Here is a 25,780-nt window from a genome sequence, read left to right on the forward strand (position 1 = left end):
GATTTCTTCTACTCTGTATCTCACCACGGCCAGCACACTGGGTGTTCTTCTGGTCCGTGTTTCGTTGTTGGTGCTTCTGGCTTTCTTTGCTTCTGGCTCGTGATCTTTCTGTCTGCCTGAGCCCCCACGGGGTGACAGAGGAGAAGCACTGAGCAGTCTGAAGGGGATCTGGCAGCCCCAGCTAAGGGTCTCCTGCCTGCAGACTTGGGGCCATGGGAACAGCAGCTGTGTCAGGGCTAAACTGTCCATGTGAGTGGCAATTCCTAGGAGAGAGTGAGGCTTGTGCATCTTGTTCTGAGCTCACTGTGCTGGGCTTTGCACCAGCACAGGAGTAAATGGGGCTCACTTCCTCTGAACAAGACGTAGAACCAAGGCCCTGACTCTTGGTGGCTATCTTGACCCAAGATCTGTCACCTTCCTAACAGGAGCAAGTGTGATAACAAATCTGGGACAGCATCCAGCCTTGATAATTACTTTTCACATACTCTCTGTGCAAAATGCCACATCTTGAAGTCCACATCACTTGAAGTGTGCAGGCACTGTTAGTGCAACAGTAACTGGGCTGCACTGTCTTTTTTTCCCTTTTTAATTTTTTTTTTAATTCTTTGGTCTCCTCTGAATAGCAACTCCCCTTACCCCCCTTGGAAGAAAGTACTAGGCTAGGTGAGCCACTGTTCTGATCTCACAAGGCATGTCCTCTGTCTTGTTTGAAGTGGTGAGCAGTTTCCCCCACGTTTTTTCCCCCACTGTTGGTAGTGATGAGACAGAGGTGATCTGGGAGTTTTGCCCTGCTTCCTGGCACTGGGTGTTGTATGTCCCCGTGCTGGCCGAGGTGGGATTTGTAATCGCTTGACTCAAAACCAAGTTGGCAATGGGCTGCATCAGCACCAGCAAAACATTTGTTACATTTTGGAACATACAAAAAGCTCAAAGGTTCACAAAACTTATCCAGTCCCAAAATCTGTCTTGGATAATAGTGCTGTGGTGGGATCTGTGTTTGGAACAACTTGCACAACCCCAGACGGTGTCAGGTTCAAAGTAGTCACCTTACTGTGTTTGAATGCAGTGTTCAGATCCCTTATTTCTGCAAGGCACTGTGAGGTGTTAAGCCACATGTGAGAGAGATGCCATCAGTGGGACTGGCAAGGGCTGATTCCCTTCCCTGCTCCTGGCTGTGCTATCCCTCCTCTCTGTGCCACCTGTGCCCAGGCATGAATTGCCTGCACTGAGTGTGAGTTGGTGCCAGGCTCCATGTGTTGCCACCCTGTGGGAACAGCTGTGTGACGTTATTCTGTATATTAAAGATGGTTTATATATTGACAGTAGTTCCATTGTGAATGTGCAATTGATTTTGTTTCACTGCTACTATTTTCATGTCTGGTGCATTGTCCCTCTGAGATAATTGGGATTTGCTCCATCTAACTGGGTTATGTTTGACATTGGTAGTGTGTGGATAGTTGCTCTCCCACAGTGTCTCCTTGTAATCTGTGCTGAAGAATGATGTCCAATCATCTCATCACTTTCAGGAGCCAGCACTGTGTGTTCAGATATGCAGAGTGAACCCAGTGCTTGTTGAGCATCTTGTTTTGGTTGACTTGCCTTTTTTATAACCAAATAAAAGTCAAAATCAATTTGGAATACACTGGATTCACAAACAGTGAATACATATCATGTTTCTAATGTGGTCCAAGGTTTCAGAAACAGGAGAAGTTCTAATTTTGATATTCAGCATACAATAGAGTTGAAATTTTTTGGAGGGGTGAGAGCTGCTCCAATTTAAGCAACCACTTAGAGCAGAAGACGATTTCCTAATACCTGGGAAGTAGATATAGACCGTGGCAATATGTCTCTGTATCTTCATAAGAGACCAGTCCTCTGGACACTGAGCTTTTCAGAAGAGTTTGGCACTGGGCTTAGTAAAGGTTTTCTGGAAATCCAGCCATGGGGGATAATGAGTTGTTCTGGAAAACATGGCTCAAATGTTCTTTGCTGTTGATCTTCCATCTCATACATTTTTAAACAGTTTGCCTGGTATGGTTTCCGTTGCTTCTGTCTGACAGTGAGATGACACCTCTGTGCCTGGTGTTCAGAATCACACTGATGTCTTGCTGCCTTATCATATTGCACGCCGAGAATATTTTATGAGCTGTTGGTGATCCTCCTTGTAGGCCTCTGCTTCCCCAAGATTCTCATCCTCGTTGCAGATCCCCGTCTGCAGTTATCATTCCCCAAACCACATTACTTTTCTTTGTCTGTCCAGGCAGATCTTTACTTTGAGCCTTGCTTTCCCTGTTTCCACATGGATCCTTTTGTGTTTCTTAGCTCTCTTGCTGCTGCTCCAAATTTAGCATCATCCGCAGTTGTAATTAATATGCTGTTTGCCTTTGTTTCAGGTCATTAATAAGGATGTTGAATAAAAATCTTCTGCCTATTGATTCTGGCATGTTCCCATAAATAGCATCTGTGCACAGGCACAGTGTACTTGGAAGCCTAGCAACCCGCCAGCTCCCTGCTTGCATAGTAGTTTAACCTCATATATCTTGTCTCTCTTGCATCCTCTTCCTGTCCCTATGCACTGGTTCTCTCTTTTGTCCTTTTGCACAAGGTGACTTGTTGTTTTCTTTTTCTCCTCTTCCTCGCTGTTCCCTCTCATAAGTGCTTCTCCCACTGCTTCAATTCAGAAGCATTTTGCTTGTGCTGTGCTCTGTCGAGTGAGCTCACGGTTGGAAATGCTTCTGTCACACCTTGTGCTTCTGCAGGGCTCCAGAGCGGGGAGACTGTGTGCCCTGTCCAGGGGAGTAATGTGTTGGGATCCCCCTCACCATGGGGTGTTTGCTCCATTGACCTCTGGTTTGTGTATTGCAGAGCTTGCAGGGTGTCAGACACAATGGGAGAAGGAAGTAAAATTCCTATGTTTGAGGCTGACTGCCAGGAGGCCTTCAGAAAGAGTAGGGAGAAACAAGGAGGAGCCCACTTAAAGCCTCTGTTCTTCTGGATTAAATAATCTTTCTTTTGAAGGATCCTGGTTTAGGAACCATATCCTGGTTTACCTTCCAGTCACAGGCCTCTCAGGGACTGGTGCTGGAGTTGTGCAGAGCCCAGAGCTCTTGGCACAGGCTCCGCTGTTTCAGGTGCTTGCACCCAGGTCTCGGACTTTTCTTGCACCTGCAGCAAGCCCTAAATCCCCCTGCAGAGTTTTGGGTCTTCACTGGGATGAATTGACTTCAGACAATTGTTCTGAAGCATATTCAGATCAATGGGAGAAAAATGGGCTTGACCAGAGCTAAAGCTCCTGTAATTATTGCTTTGAGCAGACGGTGATTCAAAGCAAACTGTATCCAGCTGAAATTCTCTAAAACTGTGTGAACTTGGGGCTTCACCACCTCTCCAGGCCAAGCTAGCTATTGCTCTGGGGAGCTGCAGACATGGCACACAGCATTCCCACACCATCCTAGGGGCAAGGGAAGATCATTCAGCTCTTGTTCCAAGTAAATTCTCAAAAGTAACAATTTTACAGTAGCAGAAGCAGGCCCAAGAAGGCCCTGCAGACCTGTAGATCTCCTTGTCACAATATTCAGAAGGTGCAGAGGTGTGTGAGGATGACACGTGCCTAATAACATGTTAATTCCTTGTGAGTGTGACTTTGCTTTGATAAGTCATCCTGGTTGCAGAGTTGGCTAACTAAAACATGCAGAAGGCTAATCTGGCTATTTTAGCAGCTTCCTCTTTGTACATTAGCTATCCCACTAAATTAAAAAGAAATATAACAGAAATTGTTTGGTTTCTGGGTTGTTTATTGGTGCTTTTCTTGTGGGTTTTTTCCCCCCTTTTTCTGCAATAAATATTATTTACTCTTTATTACTTAGGAGACCTGTTTATTTACAGGTCTAAGAGGGAGTTTTCAGTGTAAGGGGGAATTGCTATTGACTGGGCTGCTTTGTTCCATGTTGTACTCCTTTTCTATTTCATGGAAATGGTCATACTCCACACACACTCCCCACCCCCCAAAAATGAGACAGGTAGGTAAGTAGTGGCTCTCTTGTCATGTAGTTACTGTAGCTGTGCATGATTAATGTAAAATCAAATGGTTGATAGTCTGATTTTTGTTTTGAGATCATAATTTATTCTGCAAAGGAAAGCTTGAGACCTATCTTTATATGGCAAATATTTTTCATCTTGGCTATTTATACATTGGGAATTAGTGGTCAAGTAATATTTTTGGGCACTCTAATTGCTGTAAGAATCACAGAAACTTGCTATCACCAAACAACGTATTTGTCTGACAGGATTTGGTTCTGGTCACTAAACTCCTGAGTAATTTTGTTTATTTGTTTTTGGGGTTGTTTCAGCCCTCAGGATTTATATTAGGAAAATTTCTGCTCTTATGATTCCTCCTCTGCAAAGCCAAAAAATAGGCATGTTGCGTGGGTATAAAGCCCCAGCGGCTTTTGCTTGATCACTGCAGTAGAGGGTTGGGGCTGGCAGGTCTCTGGAGGGCTGGAGAGGGCTGGAAAGTGCTGTGGCCCAGGGAAGCCCTGGGAAAGCCCCATTTGATCAGGACAGCATGTTTCTGGGAAGCTCTGAGGGTATTTCCTCAGTCTGGGACTCATTCTTGTTGGCATTTCTGCCTCGCTGCTTGCAGTCTGCACAGGTGAGAGCTGGCTTGTTCCCAGCTGTGACCTTGGGGAGAGCCCAGAGTGCTGGCTGCCCCCTGGGAAACAGGCATCCCCCTCCTCTGGCTGGGGCACAGCAGGGGTTAGTCCCTGGCCTGAAGTACAGCCAAGCTCACCTGGTCATGGTCCAGGGCTGGGGACCTGCTGCCTGTGCAGCAACAGCACTCCTTTCCCTCTACCCCAGGGTTTCCTGGGAAGTGTGAATTGGGAATGGTGCTGGGATGGGGAGTGGGCTAGGAGGTGCTGTTCAAAGGCATGGACACACAGGGTGGCATGTCGACCCTAGGGCAGCCCCCAGACTCCCAAAATGGTGTTGTGTGTTCTGCTGCAATGCTGGTGGTGTGGAGTGGGCTGAATGAAAGGGTCTCTGAAGCCGAGCTCTGTAAGAGCTGAATCATCAAGCAGCAAAAATCACTTGTATTCAATGCAGCTATTCCGTGTGCTCTGTGTATCACCTACACTCAGCCTCTTTCTTGCACTGGACAGAGAAGGGAAGCAAAATCAACCTTAATGTTGCATAGACCTCATTCTACCCATTTATCTTCAATTCTGGTTTTAAGCAATCATTCACGATTAAGATGGATGAATGCCTTGAGAAGCACTTGGTCGATTAAATGATCTGTTGCTTTGAAGTGGTTGAAAAGCCCTTTTGTGCTTTAAGGAAGCAAAGAATGTGGAAGATTTCAGCCCATGACTAGCGTGATGTTAAGCAGTCATAAAGCCCACAGACAATATTTTCTTGTAATGATTCAGGACTCTAACCTTAATATTTTTATGTTAGCTGGGTAATGTCAGTATTCTGTGTGTCACAGATTTGTTCCCACAATTACAGTCACTTGAGTGATTTGGAAGGCCTTATTTAGTGATGTTTCTGCACAGCTCAACATCACATACAGAAAATGGAAGGATAGGTTTTCCCTAATTTCATAGGTCCAAATCCTTGCTCTGACAAGCCATGTGCAAGAACTGCAAGACTGCAGTGGAGCCTGGAGTGTTGGGGTGTTGGCATTTTTACTGATGTGAGACTAATCTGTAAATCCAGCAAAATCTGTAAATAATGTGAACAGAGAACACATGATTTTAGGTAATTTCTGTACCTCCTTTCAGGCAGATAAAAATTTTAATTTTGTGATAGACTTCAGTGCACAACTGCACAAATTAGCTTTTTCTGGGAGTAGCATGAGCACTGCAGCCTGCTGAAAAGGAGAATTGTTTCTTTGATGATGGCATCCAGAGCAGGTTTTAGGGAGGCATCATCTTTCCTGGGACCATTCTGATTCCAGTTGTCTGTTGCAAGGAGGGCTTTGGTTTGCTGTACAAATGACAGGGAGATGACAGGAATTTGGGTCATGTACATAATGTGAAGCAGTTTGGGTAAATCTGTTTTTGATGGATTCGCCACTGGAGTGGATAAGGTCCATGTGCTTCTTCAGTCTGCGGGGGTGACAATCAACATGAAGTATGGTTGCTGTTATTTTACCGAATGTCTTTCTATTATATTTTCTCTCAGATGCTGTAATTTCAAGCACTGTGAGTTGGGAGTTGATAGCAGGACACAGTAGACACCCACCTATATGTACATATTTTTGTTTTCTTTTTGCAAGGACAGATGTTTTACATTACACAGTGGGAAAAGGTGATCGTGAATTCCTTTTTAGCCACTGCACGTCTAACTGGGTTCCCCTGCTGGACAGACTCTTGTGCAGACACAGGTAGAAAACCCCCTTATGGGAATCATGTTTTCCCTTTTTGTTCTGTTAACTCTGTTTAGGTATTTGAAATGGGCTGTTTTAACCAAAACATTTCCGTGTGTGTAGGGTGGCAGGGAGCCCTGGCTAAACAACACATCGCTGCAGATGGTGCAAAGTCATTTGAAGTTGTCCTGTAGTACTCTTGCTGTTTGAATCTACTCTTGGTTTGATTTCACACTTGTAAAATGAGCCTGTCCTCCTTAGGCACAGCATGAGAATTCAACACCTATGGGAGGGAGACATAAGAGCCTGCATATTATGACAGCTGGGTATCTTGAATGCGAGTAGTTGCAAGTGGTGCAGTTTATTTGGGACTTACATAATACTTTCCTCCTAACTGTTCCCATTTTCTTTCTGGTCTCTCTCCAGAAGGAGGAGCAGCTGTTCTTCCAACCCTTTCCCCATAGCCTCTTCTTTTGTTGCAAGTCAGAACAACTCGGGTTATGGATCATCCATCACATGGGAATTCAAAGACACCAGAGGCACAAACAGGGGACACATCAAAGGAGAAGCAGTCAATGCACAGATGTGTGGCTCGAGTAGGCAGGCCTGGGTCCACTGTCTCACTACTCTGCCCCAGCCAGCCATTCCCCCTGCCTCTGGAAACACGAGGTTAACTGGCTGGAGCATGTGGGAACATGGTCCTTGCTGAAAGGGAAACCAGGGATACAGCTATGCTGTGACGGTGGTCAGTGCGGGTGTTATTTTAGGCATGAGGGTACACTTGTTTGAGCTGTGAGTTCACCATGGAGCCAGTGGGATGAGTAAGGAGTAGGCCTGCTCTTGTACTGTCTTGGCCATCTGAAAAAATGCTCAAGGCAGGTTTAACTTGGCCAATTTTTTAATTAAGGGAAGGAAAAGCACTTCCTGAAACTGAGGGAGATGAAGAATGCTCCACTTCCTGACGCTTTTTTAATACCGATCATGAGCTACTGATGATGAGAGAAAGTTTTATTGTGGAAACTCTGGCACAGTTTGCATCTTTAGGGATGGGGTGTGATGCTTTTAAACCAGCTGACAGATCAGACTCAAGCAAAGACCTGTCTGGAGGAGGCTGGCAGTGTCCTGGTGGGAAAGTTGCTGCTACTCTTCTGACAGGAGTGATGAACTTTTACTGCATTGTGCTTGGCAAAGGCACACTGCATAAATATGGCATGGCATGGTGCTTCAGTGCTGGCAAACCCTCTGAACAAGCACTGGCTGAAGGGGAAGAGCTGGGAAGTGGAATGTTGTGCCCCTGGGTCTGTGAGGCAGAGGTGGGCTGAGAACCTCACCTCCTGTCTGCCCAGCCTCGTCTTCTGAGTGACCTTGCAGGTGTAAGCAGGCAGAGGCAAGGATCATCTTTACATCAGAGAAAGCAAAAACAATGGCAGTTGGCCCCTTGGCACACCCTGTGTTTTGTTTTTGTGTCTTGCAGCATATTTCTGCTTCCTGATGACGGCTCTGGGCGTGACGGCTGGTGCACATCGCCTGTGGAGCCACCGTTCCTACAAAGCCAAGCTGCCTTTGAGGATCTTTCTGGCTGCAGCTAACTCCATGGCTTTCCAGGTGGGGTTGTGGTTGCCTGTTCAGATTCTTGGCCTCCAGGCAGCTTTCTCTCCTGTGCAGATAGCCTCTCAGCTTAGAGGCAGCAAAAGAAAGGAAAAAAAAACACCGGCAGAAAGGCATTTATTTGCTGTAACACATTCTGCTGGCTCAGGGCATGCACAGCCCCTCTCACTACCCACATGACAGTATGGATTAGATAGTCCAGGAGCAATAATTATTTAAGGATCACACTGAACGTGCCCAAATCAGGGTCTCAGCCCCCCAGCAGCCTATCTGTGGCACAGGTCAGGCCCCACACTTCACAGGACAGCATGGAAACTTCTGTAAGGATGAACTTGATGCAAATATGTCTGCATAATCAAATGCTTTTGCTTATCCAGGCAGTTGGAGACTGTGTGCCCAGAAAGGAGAGCAGGCATCCTTTCACAATCTTAATTTATCTCTGGTTTATGCAGTGTTTTTCACCAGTAAAATTCAAATACATTTGCAAAGGAGTGTGTTACTAGCTCTGTACTTACTGATAGGCAATCTTAGACCACAGAAACATTTGTGTAACACCCAGCTGGTTGTAGGAGTTAGCCCCGAACCAGTGTGAATTTGGTTACTCCTCTGGCTGGTAAGGATAGAGATATGAACCTGTAATAACATTAAACTTACTGAGCTTGGCTGCCATAAGCCCTTGTGGTACCACGTATGTGCTATGCCTTGAGTTTTCAGCTTTTTCCCTTCAATTGCTTGGTTGACTTTTTGTTCATATACCTTGACAGAGGATGAAAAGAGTCCCTTTATTCAATTCTGTACTGTTCACTTACAATCTTTGATTTATTTTTTTTTTGTAAGGTGAAAAGAATTAATTTTGTTAATCCCTCTGGACATTACAAAGAGCACAGTGCTTTTTGGTTGAATGTGGAAGTGCATCCATTTTGACTATAACCTTTCTTTATTCTGAACCATACTCCAGCTGCTGATGCTCAGTTCCTCGTAGAGCTTTACAATCCCTTTGCTCAGTGTGTTAAACAACTGTTTTGAGTTTTGAGAACCCCCTGGTACTGTGCTCCTGTTACACAGCTGATCTTATCTTTCATAAGTAATTTAAATTAATGTGTTGAGCTGGTTACAGTGAGCCTGCACACTGGGATTTCATTGCGTTCTGCTCCCCTGTTGCCATGGATTTTGCTCTCAGCCGCGTTGGCCTCATCACAGCTTTTGTATGAGGACATGGTGTGATTCTGAGGCAGGGAAGTACTTCAAAGTAAATTCAGGCCACCTTTGTGCCCTTCATATCAGAAAGAAAACGAAAGGTCAAATTGCCTGCTCTGAGTTTTAAGCAGTCTGAAGCCTGCTGCTAATTACCGTGACATCCGTTGCCTGGTAAAGGCTGTTTTTACCACCACAAACTGACAGTGAGTGATGAGTTTTCAGGGACATCTCCTTCATGTTGGCTGTGGGAGGAAGAGGTAGCACTGGAGATACCTACAGCGTCCCTGGATGTTAAATATTGAGGAAATATGCAGACTTCTTGAAGGACAGAGGAGAGAAACTTCGCTGTAGACTTTTAGCTTGATGCTGCGTGGGCTGTGACGTGCTGTACTTCCTCTGAAATACCATCAGATGCAGCCATTTTTGCTATGTGGCCTGGTGCATTTTTTTATGGTTGGAGCAGGCTGAGCTGTGTTTCTTCTCTCCATCTAGAATGAAGCTCTCACAATTTTGAAAGACTGTGCTTCTTGCTGTCACATGTCTGTTTCAGACATAGGTAATACCCGGCTTATCGATCTCCTCGTCTTTTAAGTTCCAGCATCTCAGCTGGGACGTGCTGGTGTCTCCACTGCTCACTGCCTTGTGCTGATGCCATTGCTGTGACACAAGCTGTGTTGTTCAGCTGAGGTTGTGCTGGGTGCATTTGTGCACAGCAAGAGTGGCCGTATGGAAATGTGTCAGCACACTGAGACTGTTTCATAGCCCAGTCTACTGACACCTTTCAGTCTGCAGGTTTATTAAGGGAATGCTTAATGAAACCTCATGTCTGCATCACTGTCACAGCATGATACTGTCACTCTCTGCTTTGGAAGGGATTTCACCCCTGTGCATACCTGAAACTTGATCAAAAGCTATGTGTTCCTGAAAAACTGGTTGCTATTTATACGCTCGGAGCATATTTAACACATGCTGTGCTCCAGCTTTTGGTGTATTTATTGTCAACAATTCTGGCCTCTGGCCTTTATTTCCTCTTAGCCTTTGTGGGTTTTAATTAGATTCATTTCAGTTGTTTCACAGCTTCCTAACCCTTTCATCTGGGGTATCATGTCTTTTGCCAGCCCTGCAGGTGTTTGCTGTGGTATGAAAAGCCAAGGTAATTTCTCATGGTATCATTGCTTTTCCTGGTTGTCTGCTGTCCCACAAATAATTTATCAGGTGCTCTTGTGACAAACTGATCAATTTTCTCACTTGAAAAATTATTTCTGGTTAAGAAAGAGGACCTTTTCTAAATGTGCTTCTTGAATGACCCCGTTTTATTTTTAAATTACTTAATCTTGGCATTTTCCAGTCATATGGATATTCTCACTGAAGGCAAGTGAAGTAGTGTAGAGGTTTTCATTCCCTTTGATTTCTCCAGGAAGGTAAAGGTCTCCCCTTGATTTCACTGAGGACTTTGGTGGCTTCCTTTGCTTCACTCAGTTTGCTTTGTTTTCTCATGCAAAGGGATAGTTAAGATGCAACATACTGGAATGCTGGCAAGGGGCTGATCTTCACTGCCTCCTCTCAATGGCTTAGATGAGTCAGTGCTCCCCTCATCCCCAGCCCACTCCCAGCATCACTGTGTTCATGACATGACAACAGAACAGGGCTGAGCAAAACTGAGTGCAGTGGAGCTGAGATCTCTCTGGGGCTTTTGTTCCTCACTTGTCCCTTGTGTGCTCTTGCAGGCAGAGAGCATTTCTGCAAAGCTGCAGTTGGACATGGAGGCATCTGAGCTGGATTCTTTAGCTGCTCTTTGCAGTTGTTCCTGGAGTCCCCTCCAGTGCTTTCTCTCAAATGTTGGTAGCTGAGAGAAAGAGCAATGATTTCTGCAATGCTTTCAGCATAGGGCTTTTGTCTCACAAAATATAGATACAGACAGTTGCCATCAGCCTGTGCTTGCTGTGTCCTGTGGTATATTCAGTGCCACGATGGCTGGTGCCCTGCACTTACTTCAGAGACACTGCAAATGGTTTGCCCAGTTCTCCTGGGAGCAGAGCTGCTGTGGGTGGTGGTTGTGGGTGCTGTTCTTAAAATTAACCCAAACCTTTCCCTCCTTTGGGTATTACTGCTTGGGTACCTCCCTGAGTGTGCAAAGATGGAAATAGCAGAGGAAAGCACACTCTGCTAAGAACTTTCCAGTTAAAGTTCACACTCTTGTGAGCATTAACTAACATTTCCATGTTTTGGTGCTGGTGCTGAGCAATTCAATTCATACATGAGTATGTGGCCTGAGGTTTTGCAAGTGTTGTACGTGCTTACAATGCCCTGCACTAATAGCTTGGCACCACTGCAAAAGCCACCAGTTTAGTCCAGTGCATTCAGCCAGTGCATCCTGCAGAACAAATTGGGAGGCTGAAATCCCTTCTGCTCAGTAAACTCAGAAAGTCTCTCTTTATAGATCCAAGCGTGAAATTTTACAGCCATAAGGCATTTCAGTGTAATGTTGTACACTACAGTAGTTGTAGTGATCCACAAGCTTTGTCCCATTTTCAGGGCTGTGTTTGTGCCTGGAGGGTGTCAGTGGTAACCAGCTGCAACCAGCTCAGGAAAAGTATGCCAGACCTAAGAGCCTCTGCACAGTAGTCCCCTGAAAATAAATATGCAAGCTCCCCCATGGCAGGTTCTTAAAATAACAATGTAAACATGTATATACCCTGTCCTTTCAGCCCAGCGTCCATCCTCAGGCAGCAAACACCAGGGTGGACTGATGATGGTGACTCAGACAGCAAATACCCAGGGAGGGCACAGCACCAGGGTGGTCTGATGGTGGTAACTCCCAAGAGGCTGCTGGCTTCCAGCCATCTCCAGCCCTGGGACATGTCCAGTCTGTGTCACCAGTTCCTGGAGCAGGTCCCGTTCTGACAGGGGGCAGTGTGATGGGCTGTCTGCCTGCAAAGCCGGGGTCCCTCGGGATGTTTTTAGTCAATAACCTTTCTTGAGCAGCGTCAGAGAGGGGCTTGGTGCTGCCACTGTGTGGGGAAGGAGCTGGAGGTTGCGCTGCCCGGCCTCTCTCCTCTCAGCCCACCACGCTTTCTGTGCAGAACGACATCTACGAGTGGAGCCGCGACCACCGCGTGCACCACAAGTACTCGGAGACGGACGCGGACCCGCACAACGCCCGCCGCGGCTTCTTCTTCTCCCACATCGGCTGGCTCTTCGTGCGCAAGCACCGGGACGTCATAGAGAAGGGCAGGAAGCTGGATTTCACTGACCTGCTGGATGACCCTGTCGTCAGGTTCCAAAGAAAGTAAGTGAGAGCGAGAGCGCTGGGCCCTGACGTGAGGTGGGGGTGGAGAGATCCTTCTGCCTGCTTGTCTAGTTGTGGCCGATTCCCTATTTTTATCTCTCCTTTTCTCCCCTGAGGTATCCTCCCTCCCTGCCACCTTGATGGCAGGTGTTAGGACTGCCTTCCCTCTGGCCCCCACTGTTGCCATGTGGCTGAAACTTGCTGACTGTCCTTACGGGCCCTGCCGCATGAGCAGCGAGTCCTGTCCTTGTCTCTCTGCTTTTCTAAAAAGCCAGGGCTGGTTATGAAAACAGCTGTGGCAGAAGTTGCTCGGATCTTTGCCTTCTGCTTTGATCATAGGAGCAAATGCTGTAATCACTAACTGCCTTAGTGCAGAAGTGCACATTTTACTCTGCAAAGTCATCTTTGGCACCCGTGGGCCAGTGCAGGCCAAGTGTTTCCTCTCCCAAGACTGCCATTCTGCACAGGATTAATTATCTCCCTTGGGAATTAGCACAGGCCTAATTCAGTTTGCTACACATGCTAAGAGAGATGGGAAGTGAGCGACGTTCTTTGTCCTCTTGCTTTAGGCACAAGAAGACTCTTTCTGCCTGCAAGCATTTAATCCAGGCACTTTGGAAAATTGCATAAGGCCATTTCTGTGTATCTTCTGGGTGAGGGGAGCAGTCAGTGGAGTCTAGAAATCAGTTTTTTTCTGCTAATGCACAGACTTCTCTAATGCAAAAATTAACTTTGTATTGGAAATGCTCGAGGAGTGAGGAATACTGCCCTCCACATATGGTTGCTTTTGCTGGTTCCTCAGTTGGCAGTGCCTGTTTGCAACAGCTTCCATGCAGTTTGCTGCAGCTGCTCTTGGTTATTACCTTTTCCAAGACAACAGCATCCCATGAGAAGGAGGCTCTACTGCTTTGGTTATGCTGCAAAGGTGAAGAAGTGAAGAAGTGAAGAAGCACGTTTTCTGCAGGGAAGTTGTATCTTTGCAAATGTCTTTGCTCTGGATTTGAATTTAGGACTTTGGAGTTTACCTTCCCTTATCTGGGAGTCAGAATTTGAGTTTCTCCTTTCTACAAGGTTGAAATGTTGGGGGTTTCTGACAGCATGGAAAACCTGGCAGGTCAGATCAGTAAGAATTATAATAAATCCTTCTTGTCATGTTTTGTTTTAAGGCCAAATTGTTAACTTTGCTGAATATAGTGGTGCTGCTGAGTTGTGTATAAGGTACCATTCAATCAGTTTAAAACCACATCACTTCAGCTGAAATCACAGCACTGCTCCAGGCATGACTGACAGCAAAGTTTACCCTCTGTGAATAACAGAGCACTAATCCTGCATGTGATGTGAGAGAGAAGCTCACAGGTGAAGTGTCTTCGTGACAGAGTTTTCACATGGTGAAAGCAAGTGCTGTTCCCCAAGCATGTATTGAGATATTGGTGCCCCCAAACTCCAGGTAAGGAGGTTTCTTATTCCAGGGTGGATGTTTCTGTCCGAGGGAGACAATGTAGTCAAGTGCTGTTCAGATGTTCATATGCTGTTCAGCATGTCTTCATCAAAGGCTTCAGTCTGGGCTTCTTGCAACTCACAGAATACTTTTATCGCTGCCTGATAAACTATTTTCATATTTTATTTTATTTTCCCAGAGTGGTAGAGGCTTTGAACTTTGAAGGAGTTTTATGGACTGGAAAGTATTTTTCTCCCCCATCTCTACTTAAATCCCGGCCTTGAATTTATGAGGTTTGCAAACCTTATCAAAAGTCAGTCATATGAGTGGGAAATTATTTGTTATCTTGGGTGGAGCAAAGAATGGGGACTTGTTTCCTCTGAGGACCTTGGCTCAGGTAAGTGAAGACAGAGTTCTGTGAGAGAGCTGAGAAGATGCTCTCTTTTCCCCATGGCTGGTGTTGCTGGAGAGCTGCAGATCTCCTTATGGAGCCCAGCATATGAGGCACAACCTCGAAACAACAACAAAAGTACCAAACAAAGAACTTGCAAGGCAAGAAGTTGATTTATTTCTTATACAAGATGATCAAAACTCGCTGAGGTGTTACAGATGAGAACCATGTTCATGAAAACTTTCTTCCTTTCAACAGCACTGCTAATATTAACGTTTTTCCAGTGCTCTGTGGTTTTAATTGAAAATTGTTTGGTTTTGTCAAACCAATGTGACAGTTCTTCCTACCTGAAAAACTTTCAGCAAATGCAAAGTTCTGATAATTGTTCAACAAATCCAAACTCTGTTCTTCCTCATCCCTTCCAGAAAACTCAGCAAAAGCAGAGATCTATTTTAAACCTGTCGTATGGGCACAAATAAGATGGGTCTTACTTTGCATTTCTTTTCTTTCTGCACCCTTCAGAGTCCTGTCACCTCAGCCTACCACTCTAGTTTCATGTGGCAGCTTGCTTTGATGATGATACCACAGGGTCATTGTAGTAAATCTGGAGGGAGTTATAAGGGCCCAGTGGGGAAGGCAGACCTTGTTTCCCTTGGAGCGGTGGACACAGTGTAGGTGGCTCCCAAGCTGCGCTGTCTTTCTGCTCTCTGCTTCTGAGCACTGTTAGCCCATTCTCCATTTAGAGCCATTTACTTCAGATTTTGATTTTGGCTTTGTCTCCCCACTTCTTGCTGAGCTTTTCCTTGTCTCCACTTGACTTGGCTTAATATACCCAGCATGACTTTTCTCTTTGTTTCTCCTGTCCTTCACCTCTGTGCTCCGTGCATTCTACACTCTCTCTTCCCTGCCCCGTCTGGGTGTGTGGCTTTAGCTGTACTGTGAAGCTTTCCTATTTGTTCTCAGACTGTTCAGCTCCCTCTCTCCCTCCCTGTTTTGCACTGAACACTGATTTTGTCCAGTGTATGGAGGAGCGTCAAGGCTTCTGCCAGCCAGTCCTCCTGGCCCCCAGGCCAAGGTGCATCTTTCTCCTTACCCTTGGCAGGGTTTCCCCGTGGTCTCTCAGCAGGTGCTTTGGGTGTGTTGCCACTGTTGGAGCTCACACAGCAGCAGTGGTATAGAAAGAAGGTGCTCCTGCCCTGTGCTGTGGGTTCCCTTCTGACTGGAGCACAGGGGAAGCCTTTGCTGGCTCTTAGCAGTGAGTGTGTTTCTGACACAGCTCTGCCAAGCCCTGGGCTTTTACAGTCCCAGAGATGGACCCTAGACCCTGGGTGTGCAGCCAGCTCTGCACTTCCCCAGGTTTAAAGGTGCTCACTCTGCTTGGGAGGTTTGCTCTGGGACTGGGTCTCAGCTGTTCAGCTTCAGTGTTACCTGCTGCTTTGGGGGTTTGGGTACTCTTGGCATTTTGAATTGCTCTTGGAAAAATTGTGTCATGACTGTGGATGTCTGAAATGTTCCCTGCTGCTCCCGCTGTGGGGCCAGCCCAGGTTATGCGAGGTGTTTCTGGCAGAGCCACGTCTCCAGAGGCCTAGCCCCATTCACCCCAGCTGTCGTTCCCACCACGGTAACCGTGTCCTTTTCTTTCCCCGTCTTTTTTTTTTTTCCTTTCTTGCCTTGTACCGCCGGCAGGTATTACAAGAGCTCGGTCGTGCTGATGTGCTTTGTGATCCCCACCTTTGTGCCGTGGTACCTCTGGGGCGAGAGCCTGTGGAACGCCTACTTCCTCGCCTCCATCCTGCGCTACACCATCTCCCTCAACGTCACCTGGCTGGTGAACAGCGCCGCCCACATGTACGGCAACCGCCCCTACGACAAGTACATCAACCCCCGGCAGAACACCCTGGTCACGCTGGGAGCCATTGGTAAGTGCAGCAGCCCTGGGCAGAGCTTTGCAAACTCAAGAGCCACGTCCCATCCCCCTTCCGCCCTGGCTGGGGCTTTGGGCACCTGCAGCTGGACACCACTTGGACTCCAGGGCTTGGAGGAGGCTGGAGCTTGCGCGTCGTAGAGGAAGGCTGCCTTGTTTTACGTTGAAGTAGTGTCACATAGTCTCTGAGAAGAGAGGTGTTAGCACACAGTAGCAATCCTCTCCTCAGCAGCTGGCTGGGGATAGGGCAGCAGAAGTAAGTGACCCTGCTTCTTACTCAGTTGTGCATCCCCTCTTGAAGCACTTATGGCTTTCTTCCCTGAGTGTAAGGGGTGGGACGTGCCCCTTCCTACTTGGGGAGGAAAGCCCAGAGCACTAAAGTGGAGTCTGGTTTGGGTCTGCCCCAGAGGTCTCCCGTATCTGCAGTGGAGCGTAACCTCCCCTAGATGCAAGACTTGGGAAATGGGTGTTGGGATGTCCCACCTGAGCGTGTTCCTGAGTCGACAGAAGTGCCAGCCATGTGGTCTTTAAACTCCCTCTCTGTTTTCCAGGTGAGGGTTTCCACAACTACCACCACACCTTCCCATTTGACTACTCAGCCAGCGAGCTAGGCCTGAAGTTCAACCCCACCACCTGGTTCATTGACTTCATGTTTTGGCTGGGGTTGGTCACTGACCGCAAGCAGGCTCCGAAGGAGATGATCCAGGCTCGCAAAGAAAGGACCGGAGATGGCAGTGCCTGAAAAGTAACGCTTTGCTGTGCCAGCGCTGCTGTACGCGTGGGTGGGTGGGTGTGAGTGCAACCCCGTGCCTGTGGTGGATTTACCTCTTGGTAAAATTACTTTTTTTCAGATCAGTTGGGCTGAATTAATACCACAGGAACAGATTCAGCCACAGCTTTTTTTTTTTTTTTCCTCCTTATTAGCTGTCTTATGTCCAAACTTAAGACTATTAAGTGTAAAAATGTTACATATTATTTAATATTGCAGTTAAACAGGAGAGAGATTTGATTTTAGTCACTGTAGTTCATGTCTGAGATTCGTTGTAATTTGCTTGTTCATGGTAAACGTTGGCAGGTTGAAGGAACTAACTGTCCTTTCCAAGTGCAGTTAGGAGAGGTTTTTGTTTCTACTGTTAATCAAATATGCTTTTGAGACGCATCTTTCGAGGGTTTGGGGCAGGGCCCGATGTGCTGTGTCAGCTACATACTAATGGAAAGGACAGTAACAGCACCGATGACGAAACAGTATGTCCAAGGGGAAAAATCACCCCAAATTTAGTTAAATGTTAGTTTGAAAACCTGCTTTCTTCTTTTTGTTAGCCCTGTTAGCCAGCCCAGTGCACTGCTGTCTTTGCTAAATATGAAAAACATTTATTGCTGAGCAGGCTTTTGTGTTAAAAACTAGTCTCTATACAGGCCAAAATACCAACTGATGCTATATGGAGATGATTCCTTTGTTGTCACATATACATTGTAATTGTAAATGTATAGAGCTCAACCATGTCTTAAGCCAAATAAAGCTTCGGTTTCAATGTTTGGAGACCTAAGTTGTATTCTAATCAGTCATGGCCATCAATGCATGCATATTTTAGCTCCTTTTGCACAAGAGGCCTCTTAATTTCTTTTTCTGCCTTTGACTAGCGGGTCTTAGAAAGCTGACCTTTATCTAAGTCAGAGTCTGTACTAATATTTCAGCTGCATGCAACATCCATTGGTTTCTGAGCAAAATATAAAGACAGTTATGTAGCTTCTGAATTTTAACAGTTGCCTTGCTTAACAAAAAAAAAAAAGAAAAAAAAAGGAAAAAAGTATTAAAAAAGAAAAAAAAGGCATGTGGATTTAATGGGACATATAGCCCTTTGTGTTAGATGTTAGCCAGTGCAGGAGAGAGGCTTTGTACTGTCAGCACTGGAGCACTTTTGAAGATAGAGGGCATGATTTTCATTTATAAGGAAGGTCACTGCCTTGCCCCTTGGAGGAGGAGTGCCTGTTTCCCAGCCACATGGCCTCATGCCCTGGGCAAGGCAGAGGTCTTGAGATAACTGAGACTCATGCCCAGATATTTTCAGGAAAGATGCAAAAGTGGGGGAAAAAAATTAAATGGTTTCTTTTTTGTTCTGTTTCTTGTTTTTTAAATGATGCCATATAATATAAAAGAGTTGTCTTTATTCTGTCTTTCATCCAGCAGGTGTTTTAAAAGTGTTATTTTGTCATTAATGATGTGTAAACTCTTGAGTGATTTACAATAAACAGTTACGAGTTAGACTGGCCGCCGTGTCTTGTTTTGAAACATCTCCCAGAGCGAAGGGCTTTGTGCATCTCACATCAGAATTACAGCAGGGTTTTGCTTGGCATTTCCAGCTTCTCATTTGCTGCAGCATTTTCAAAATACCTACCCCCTCAGCATTTCTGAATGTCAGTGGAAGAGGAAGTTGTCACACAGAAGGGCACCAAGAGATTTGATTACTTTGGGAGTAGTGGCCAAGCTGATAGAAGGGGAAAAAGAAAATTGAAGCTGACATAAGCTTGAAAGGAAACTGTGGCAAGTTCTTGCACATAAAAATCCCACTTTAATAGAAAAATATCAGCCCAATGTGACTGCAGGACAACACTGTGACCAAACAAACAGGGTCCCAGAGCTGAGAGGCTTCTGACCTCCTGCTGTTTAGAAAGATAAGCACTGTTGCTTCCATCTTTGTCCAGTCAACAGGCCATTGGAGAGTGGCAGAAACCACAGGAAACCTGCCTGCAGGGTGATGCAGGTGATGGGTTTGGACTTGGTGTTTGGGTGTAGGAAGCTTGGAAGATGTGCAAGTGCCTGATCTCGCTGGCGCTCCCATCGTTTCGTTTGTGCAATTTCCTGACTGGAGAGCTGCCATGAATGCACTTCACGGGCACTAGGAGACAACTTCCTGTTGATCTTTATCATTTTTCTTTTGTGCTGCTGTTACTTGGACTTCCTTAAGCTGATTCTCGTCAAGTATGTGGTATAAGAAGCATTAAGTGGCCTTGCAAAGAGGTACATGCTGTTCTGAACCTCTCTGACTACCTGAAAGTACAACAAGGTAATATTCCCCCTCCCCAGGTGTAAGACTTCAGAAGCAGCAGCAGTTCCAGTGGGTTTCAGGGATCTGAGATTGGTGTTGAAACTGTTGGCAAGTTACCTGGTTTTGAAAAACTGAAAATAAACATCATTTAGAAAAGGAAAAGCTCCTCCATCAAATGCCTTATCTTAAAGTTTACACTACCTGAGTTCCTGTTTCTGTAAATTAACTTCTCCATGTGGTGGAGTTGATAAAAAAAATGTCAGCTAGCTTTTGCAAGAAGATTCCTAAAGAGGATTTCTGAAGAGGGTGCTTCAAATTTTGGTAAAACAAGGAATCCTTCCATGCATTTCCTTTTTTTGTTATTTGTTTGGATTTTGGGGGGGGTGGGGATGGGTTTGTTTTGAACTTTTTGAATAATTTGTTTTGCCTTGTTTTTTTTAAATAATTTTGATCATGTTCTGTAGTGTATTCTCCCCTTCCTCAAGAAGATGTAGGGTCTCTGGGAGGCAGGAAGTGTCCCAGCCACCTCCTAGGGGAGCTGCTGGATCAATTCACAGCTGCATGCAGTGATGTGGGGAAGTTGTGAAGCCCCAGTAAGGCACTTATTTCTGTGGACTTTGGCACCTCTCCTGCTGATCTGGTAGTTAAGGACCCTGCTGGTGGTTTCTGAGCAGTGACAAAAGTGTTGAAGGACTGCTGGTGGATCAGTGGCTGGCTATAGGCTGGACTTATCCAAGGATACAATGACTGTCATCTAAGACCTGACGGTCTGAGAGTGCCTGATCTTCTGTTGTGTCCAGCTCTGTTCTCAGCACACTGAACCATCTGGAATAACACCACCTAGGACCAGGACCAAGAGGCGTTTGTGCTTTGCCCCATGCCGTGTGGCACTGAGCATTTCCAGGCTCTCAGCTTTGGCACAAGGGCAGGGACTGCATCTGTTTTACCTCTTTTCCCAGAACTAGTGGGGCCCTTAGGAAGTGCAGCGTTGGCTCTGGAGCCGTGTGCTCCTTCCACAGCAGAACCCCCCAGCAGGTCACCTGCTCTCTGAGTTGGCTCGAGGGAGTGCTGTGCCTGCCCTGGCACTTGGCACAATCACTAAGGGAGGATTTAATCTGTAACTTGACCATGCAAACAGTGATGAAACCCGCCCCCACTCAGGGCTGTGTACAAACACCACTGCCACGGTGTGGGGTGAGACCGAGGTTGTGGTGGCTGACTGCAGGGGAACATCCAGGCTCTGTCTAACCCCAGCTCTGCCGCAGCCCACGGGCTGGGCTGCTTTGGGGTAATCCTTGGAGCAGGAGGCAAGCGTGAGCAAAACCTGCTGGGGCTGAAGTTATACCTTGACAAAGGTGCTGCAGTGACAGGGTGAGCACTGGCGCTGAAGAAATGCATCAGGGTTTGCAGTTCCCTGAAAAGCAGCCAAGTGGAGCAGACCTCTCCTGTGCCATCTCCTGCCCGACAGCCCCTGCTGCAGTGCTCAGGAAAGCTGGTGGCAGTCCTGCTCTGGACCACTGGGCTGGGGGCTGTGCAGGGTCCTGTGCAGCAGCACAAAAACTTCACTTGGCACTTGTAGAGCTGGGGTGAGAAAAGGGCAGGTGGTGAGCTCTGAGCGGGTCACCATATCCTTGAGCCATCTTAAAAACACCTGGTGAAAGTAGTGGATTGCTGGAGTTGGGGGGCGTGAGGAAGGCGTGTGGGGATGCAGAGGAGGCTGCTCTTGAGGCATGAGGGGCGGATTTCTGCCCACTTCCTCCAGTGGCTCTGCAGTTCCCTGGTGAGCCCCTTTGGTGTCTGCATCCCTGTCTCTGCAGCTTGCAAAGCGCAAGGCGACTGCTGTCCTCTGGCCGGCAGCCAGAACACAGCTTTCTAGAAATAAGCCCAGCAGATGGGAAATGTGGCCTGACTTCAGGTATCACATTCAGCAGCTGGTGTAGGAGGCTCCTAGGGAAAAAAAAAAAAAAAAAGATCTTCTAAAAGGTCTCCTGTGTCCACATGAGCCTGGGAGTCCACGCCACGCTGGAAATGCGGTGACTGACCTATGGGCTGTGGTTAGCCAATGTTTGGGTTATTTGCAGCCAGGAGGTCTCTCAGTTTGGAGAGATTTTTATCAGTTGACAGTATATCAGCTCCCAAAAGCATGGCTAGGCTGGACTTGTATTACCTTGATATTTTTGCTCCTAGGCTGTTTGGTAGCTGCACCCTTACACAGAAAGGGTCTCCTAGGGTGTTACCACCTTCTGGGGTGTTTCTGGGAGTCATGGTGCAATTTCCCTTAAGATCTTATTTTAAAAGAAGTAAAAGCAAAACTGAAGGCAGAGCCCAGCGGGAAAGGAGGCATCTGCCAACATGTGCCCATGTGCTCTGGCTCCTGCAATGACTCAGCTGTGCCCAGCCCGGGAGCAGAAACCTCTGGCATCCAGGGGCTCATACCCAGCAACACCAGCCCCACTAAACAGGGGACAATAGGGGGGGAAATCCAAACTCCTGGGGTGCCCCTGCATGGGCAGAGTTGCCCACTGGATGGTTTGGAGGGTTTTGCTGTTTCAATCACCCCTCACACATGAGGTGTGCTGCTTTTACTGAATGCATCCCCTGCTGCCCGCTCCCTGGAGAGTTAAACACTGATTTAGGCTTTTTCTGAGAAAATGCTTAAAGAATTTCCACCCTGGTTTTGCAGTCAAATGACCCCAGCAGGTCTGTCCAACCCCTCTGTGCCCCAGCTGCCACCATTTCCACCCCGACCTGCTGGCTTTGATACAGCCACACTTGTGAGTTCCAGGGAGATAAGCGGTTTGCAGCCTCGTGCCAGGAGCTCTGCCACTGCCCCTCCCTTCCTGCACCAGCCATGGCCAAGCTGGGGCTACAGGCAAAAGGGCAAGGAGCAAAGGTCTGGCCCCAGTGCAGGTAAAGGTATTGCCCCACACAAGCTGCATTTTTAAAAATCTATCTTACTGCCCAAGAGAAGAAGATGAGCAGCAAGGCCTGCATGCAGAACAGTAAAAACATAAAATCCCCTTTTGCAGGCCTTTGAAAATGCCTGGGGGGAAAGCTCCAGTGAGCAGCACAGATAAAAAATGTAGGTGAAATGGTGTCTACCATCTCTGCACAGTATACCTAACCTTGGTATTTACCGGGGGTACTAAATTTTCCTGGCTGACACAATTCCATTAGTGTTTATAGCACCATAACAGGAAATAATTATTTTACACAATCTCATTATCCTTAAAAAAAAAAAATAATTTTTTTTTCCCCACATCATTTTCTGTGCTTCATATGGGACTGCTCTTCTACCAGGTCAGAACATGTACCTCTTGGGGACAAGGCATGCCAGTCTGCAGCAGATGATTTGCATACCCTGGCACTTCAAGGTTTCCTCCCCAGAGTTCACACCCTCACTGCCTTGAGTGCAAGTCCTCTTTATCCCATGTATTTGCTAGCACAGCGGTAATTTTTTTCTGACTTCTCTTTTTATGTAAAAAAAAAATAAATTGTAACTTTCTGTTTGTTCCATTTCCCTTCCTAACATTTAAATGGTGCCACTTGGTTGCAGTCAGATGTAGTGGGTCTCTTCAATTTGCTGCTCCATTCCCAAATCCAGGTGAATTTTACTCAGCTGGGATTATGTGGGTGAGCTGGGAAGAGGGAGCAGTTCATTTTGGAGGGCTGGGATCTGGGGATATTCCTTAGGGTGAGAGAGTGCCCTTTGCAGGTGACTGCCTCTCCAGCAACCCTTAGCACACCTTCTCAAAGCCAAGCCAAGGGCGCGCGTGCTCAGATGGCATCTGTTTATCAGCAGGGCATTTGGAGTTAGGAAGTCTATCACAATATTTAAAAATCTGGATAAAAGAACAGATGGCTTTGGTAAGGGATGATCTGGCTAATGAAACGAGGGTTAACACTTAAACTGAGAAGCAGTTTTAACTGGTTTTTGACAGTTTTACCCCCATTTAACCCATGCTGTATTTAACTTCACCACTCCTGTTTCTGGGTGGGTGATGTCTCCTGCCAGGCCTCACTCCAGCTTTGGAGCAGAAAGGAGCAGGACATGAAAAACAGGTGGTAAATATACTTTTTCGGAAGACATGTATTTCCCAGGAATGAAAAGAAACTCAAAGCAATTCCCTTTTCTGTTTTCCTCACCTCTGTGTGCCTTTTCCTCCCAAGAAATACAGGCCCGGATAACCACAGCCAGCCTCCAGTGGCAATATCAATCTGGGAAGGACTGTAACTAGGGGAGCATGAGGTTGCTTTGATTCTTCCTGGGCTGTGAGTGAGGTCTGCAAGGGCAGAGGTTAGGCCTGTGGTAGTCCTCTCTTTTACATGAAAAGCAAAATACCTCCGAGGCCTGATCCTCCTACTTGATGTCAAGACACGGAGGCTCAGAATTCCCACTTCTCTGTCCCTGGAAGGAAGAAAGCAGATGTGAGATGGCGCACAGCTCGTTCCCTGTGAAGAGCACTTACGTGGTGGAATTTGGACAGGGAATGTGCACGTGCTGTAATGCACCAGTGGGAGGAAATACTAATGAACAGGCAGCAAAGCAAAGCCATGACTGTGAACATTCGCTTGCGTTGGAGCAGGCTGGCTTTCCAGGCCAGGCAGATTGCCAGGCACATCCCCAGTGGGTCTCAGTGGCCCAGCAGGAAAACCCAGTGTAGGCTGGGACAGGAGAAGTCACGCGCTGCTCACGGCGTCCCAGGAGCGTTGTCACGTCTGCCCACCAGTGTCACTGCAATTGTGTCTTCCCAGTCATGGGCTTAGCAGGGAGGGACACCAGTGTCAGCCTCTGGCACACCCACCCCTGGGAAAGCCAGGTGGTGGGTAACCCCAAACAAGAGGAGGGAATGTACTTATGGCTTCTTGACTTTTTGCCAAGGTAGTGTTGGTGGACGTGTGGGAGGAAAATCTCTTTCTACAGGTCAATGTGGGCTTGCAGTGGGATTTGGGATGTGCAGTATTACTGTGAGGGAGGCAGGGGGAGCATTATTGTGGGATGTAGCTCAGAAGCAACATGCCCATGTGCCCTACCTCCCTTTGCACCCTCACAGCCCTTGACAGGGGGATGCTACAGGTTGAGTTTCACAGGAGAGGGGCTGCTCCTCCCATGGGACTGCTGTCCCATGAAGAAGGGATTGTAGGAAATATCTCCATGGAGCTAGGTAACACCATCCCTTGATGGCTGATGCCTCCCTGCATCTCTCTTGCTTCCTGCACTGGGTGTGCTCCAGCACATGGCTGTTGTCCCCAGGCTGTACCCTTTTTTTAAGCTGTGATTTTTTAATTTGCGAGAGGTTTTTGGTGGGCCTGTCAGCATCGTGCATTTTCCAGCACTCACAGGGACACCATCTGCTCGAAAAAAAAGCTGTGAACAAAATGTCTCAGACACTCAGAGTTTACCAAAAATGAAATTGCTTTAAAATCCCATATGGTGCATTGTTTTCCTTCCAGCTTTGGCTGACAGCAGAGGTGAAGTGACTAAGGCAGTTTCTGATTAGTTGCTGCCTTTTCCTTTCTGGCCAAAATCACTGGGGCTGCGCGTTGTCACTTCTCACCTGTTTGACAGAAGGTTTTCTTCAGCCTCAGCTGCTGAAAGCCAGGGGATACTGAGACTCAAACAACTCTCCTCTGTTACTTTTAAAGCGAGTTTCCTTGACTTTTGCTATCACAGGAAGCCTTGCCGTTAGGGATGTGGCTAATGCTGGTACTTCCAGCATACTTTTTTACAGCCACCTGATTTTGGGGCCTCTCTTGGTGACATGGGGGTTGATAGCACCTCCTTCCCCAAAGAATGCCGTGCCCAGCAGTCATTTGTTGTGGCTCCTGTGTGTGGCAGAGCCATGGGACAGTGTCAGGTGCACACAGAGGGGAAAAACTGGCCAAGATCTCTGGATTTTGTGGGGTTGCAAAAATGCAAAAGCTGCAAGGAACCATTTATTAGTCCAGGATAGCACAAGATTTGAAATACCAGAGCAGGAAGAATGTTCTTTCCGCTCTAAAAATAGCTCCCTCAGCCTTTAAAACACCAAGAAGCACACACAGCACATGCCTTCCAGTGAGAGTGTCTGTCTTTTCCCTTGATGATGCAGCCACTTTGGTAAGGGCTCAGGGGGCCTGCTGGTTGTAGTGCTTGCTCTGAGGATCAGCACTTTGAGGGGTTTTCAATCCCTCGGGATCAAAGAGATGAAAACTCTTCAGGATGTGCCATGAGGGCCAAAGCTGCAGGGTGAAGGAGTGTTGCTTGGTCACTAGAAGGGCAGTATATGAAACACTGATAAAGTGCTGATGTACAACTCAGCTCACTTCTGGGGGCTGGCACGGATTTAGGCATCTGTTTTGTGTTAGTTCATAAGTGATAGCACCACGACAAAACTTTCCATAAGTACTGCCTTATTTGGATTTTAGGAGAAACAAGACTGTCAAAAAATACCATCAGTCATCTTGTCAGAGAGGGGAGGGAGAGGAAAAAGAAAGTGGTAGCATTCACGTTGACTTAATACCATGAAGGTCAGGCAG

General features: G+C 46.9%; 1 protein-coding gene across 1 annotated transcript; it reads left to right on the forward strand.

Annotated features, from left to right (window-relative positions):
- The first annotated feature begins 6,267 nt into the window (after positions 1-6,267).
- On the forward strand, positions 6,268-18,483 carry SCD5 (stearoyl-CoA desaturase 5). The gene is made up of 5 exons (XM_018073876.1): positions 6,268-6,385; positions 7,842-7,972; positions 12,256-12,461; positions 15,977-16,209; positions 16,766-18,483. The coding sequence occupies exons 1-5, from the start codon at positions 6,283-6,285 to the stop codon at positions 16,954-16,956; spliced, it is 864 nt and encodes a 287-aa protein (XP_017929365.1). The 5' UTR covers positions 6,268-6,282; the 3' UTR covers positions 16,957-18,483.
- The last annotated feature ends 7,297 nt before the right edge of the window (positions 18,484-25,780 follow it).

This window comes from Manacus vitellinus, unplaced genomic scaffold (genome assembly GCF_001715985.3).
Source record: "Manacus vitellinus isolate BGI_N305 unplaced genomic scaffold, ASM171598v3 scaffold_0_pilon, whole genome shotgun sequence".
NCBI lineage: Eukaryota > Metazoa > Chordata > Aves > Passeriformes > Pipridae > Manacus > Manacus vitellinus.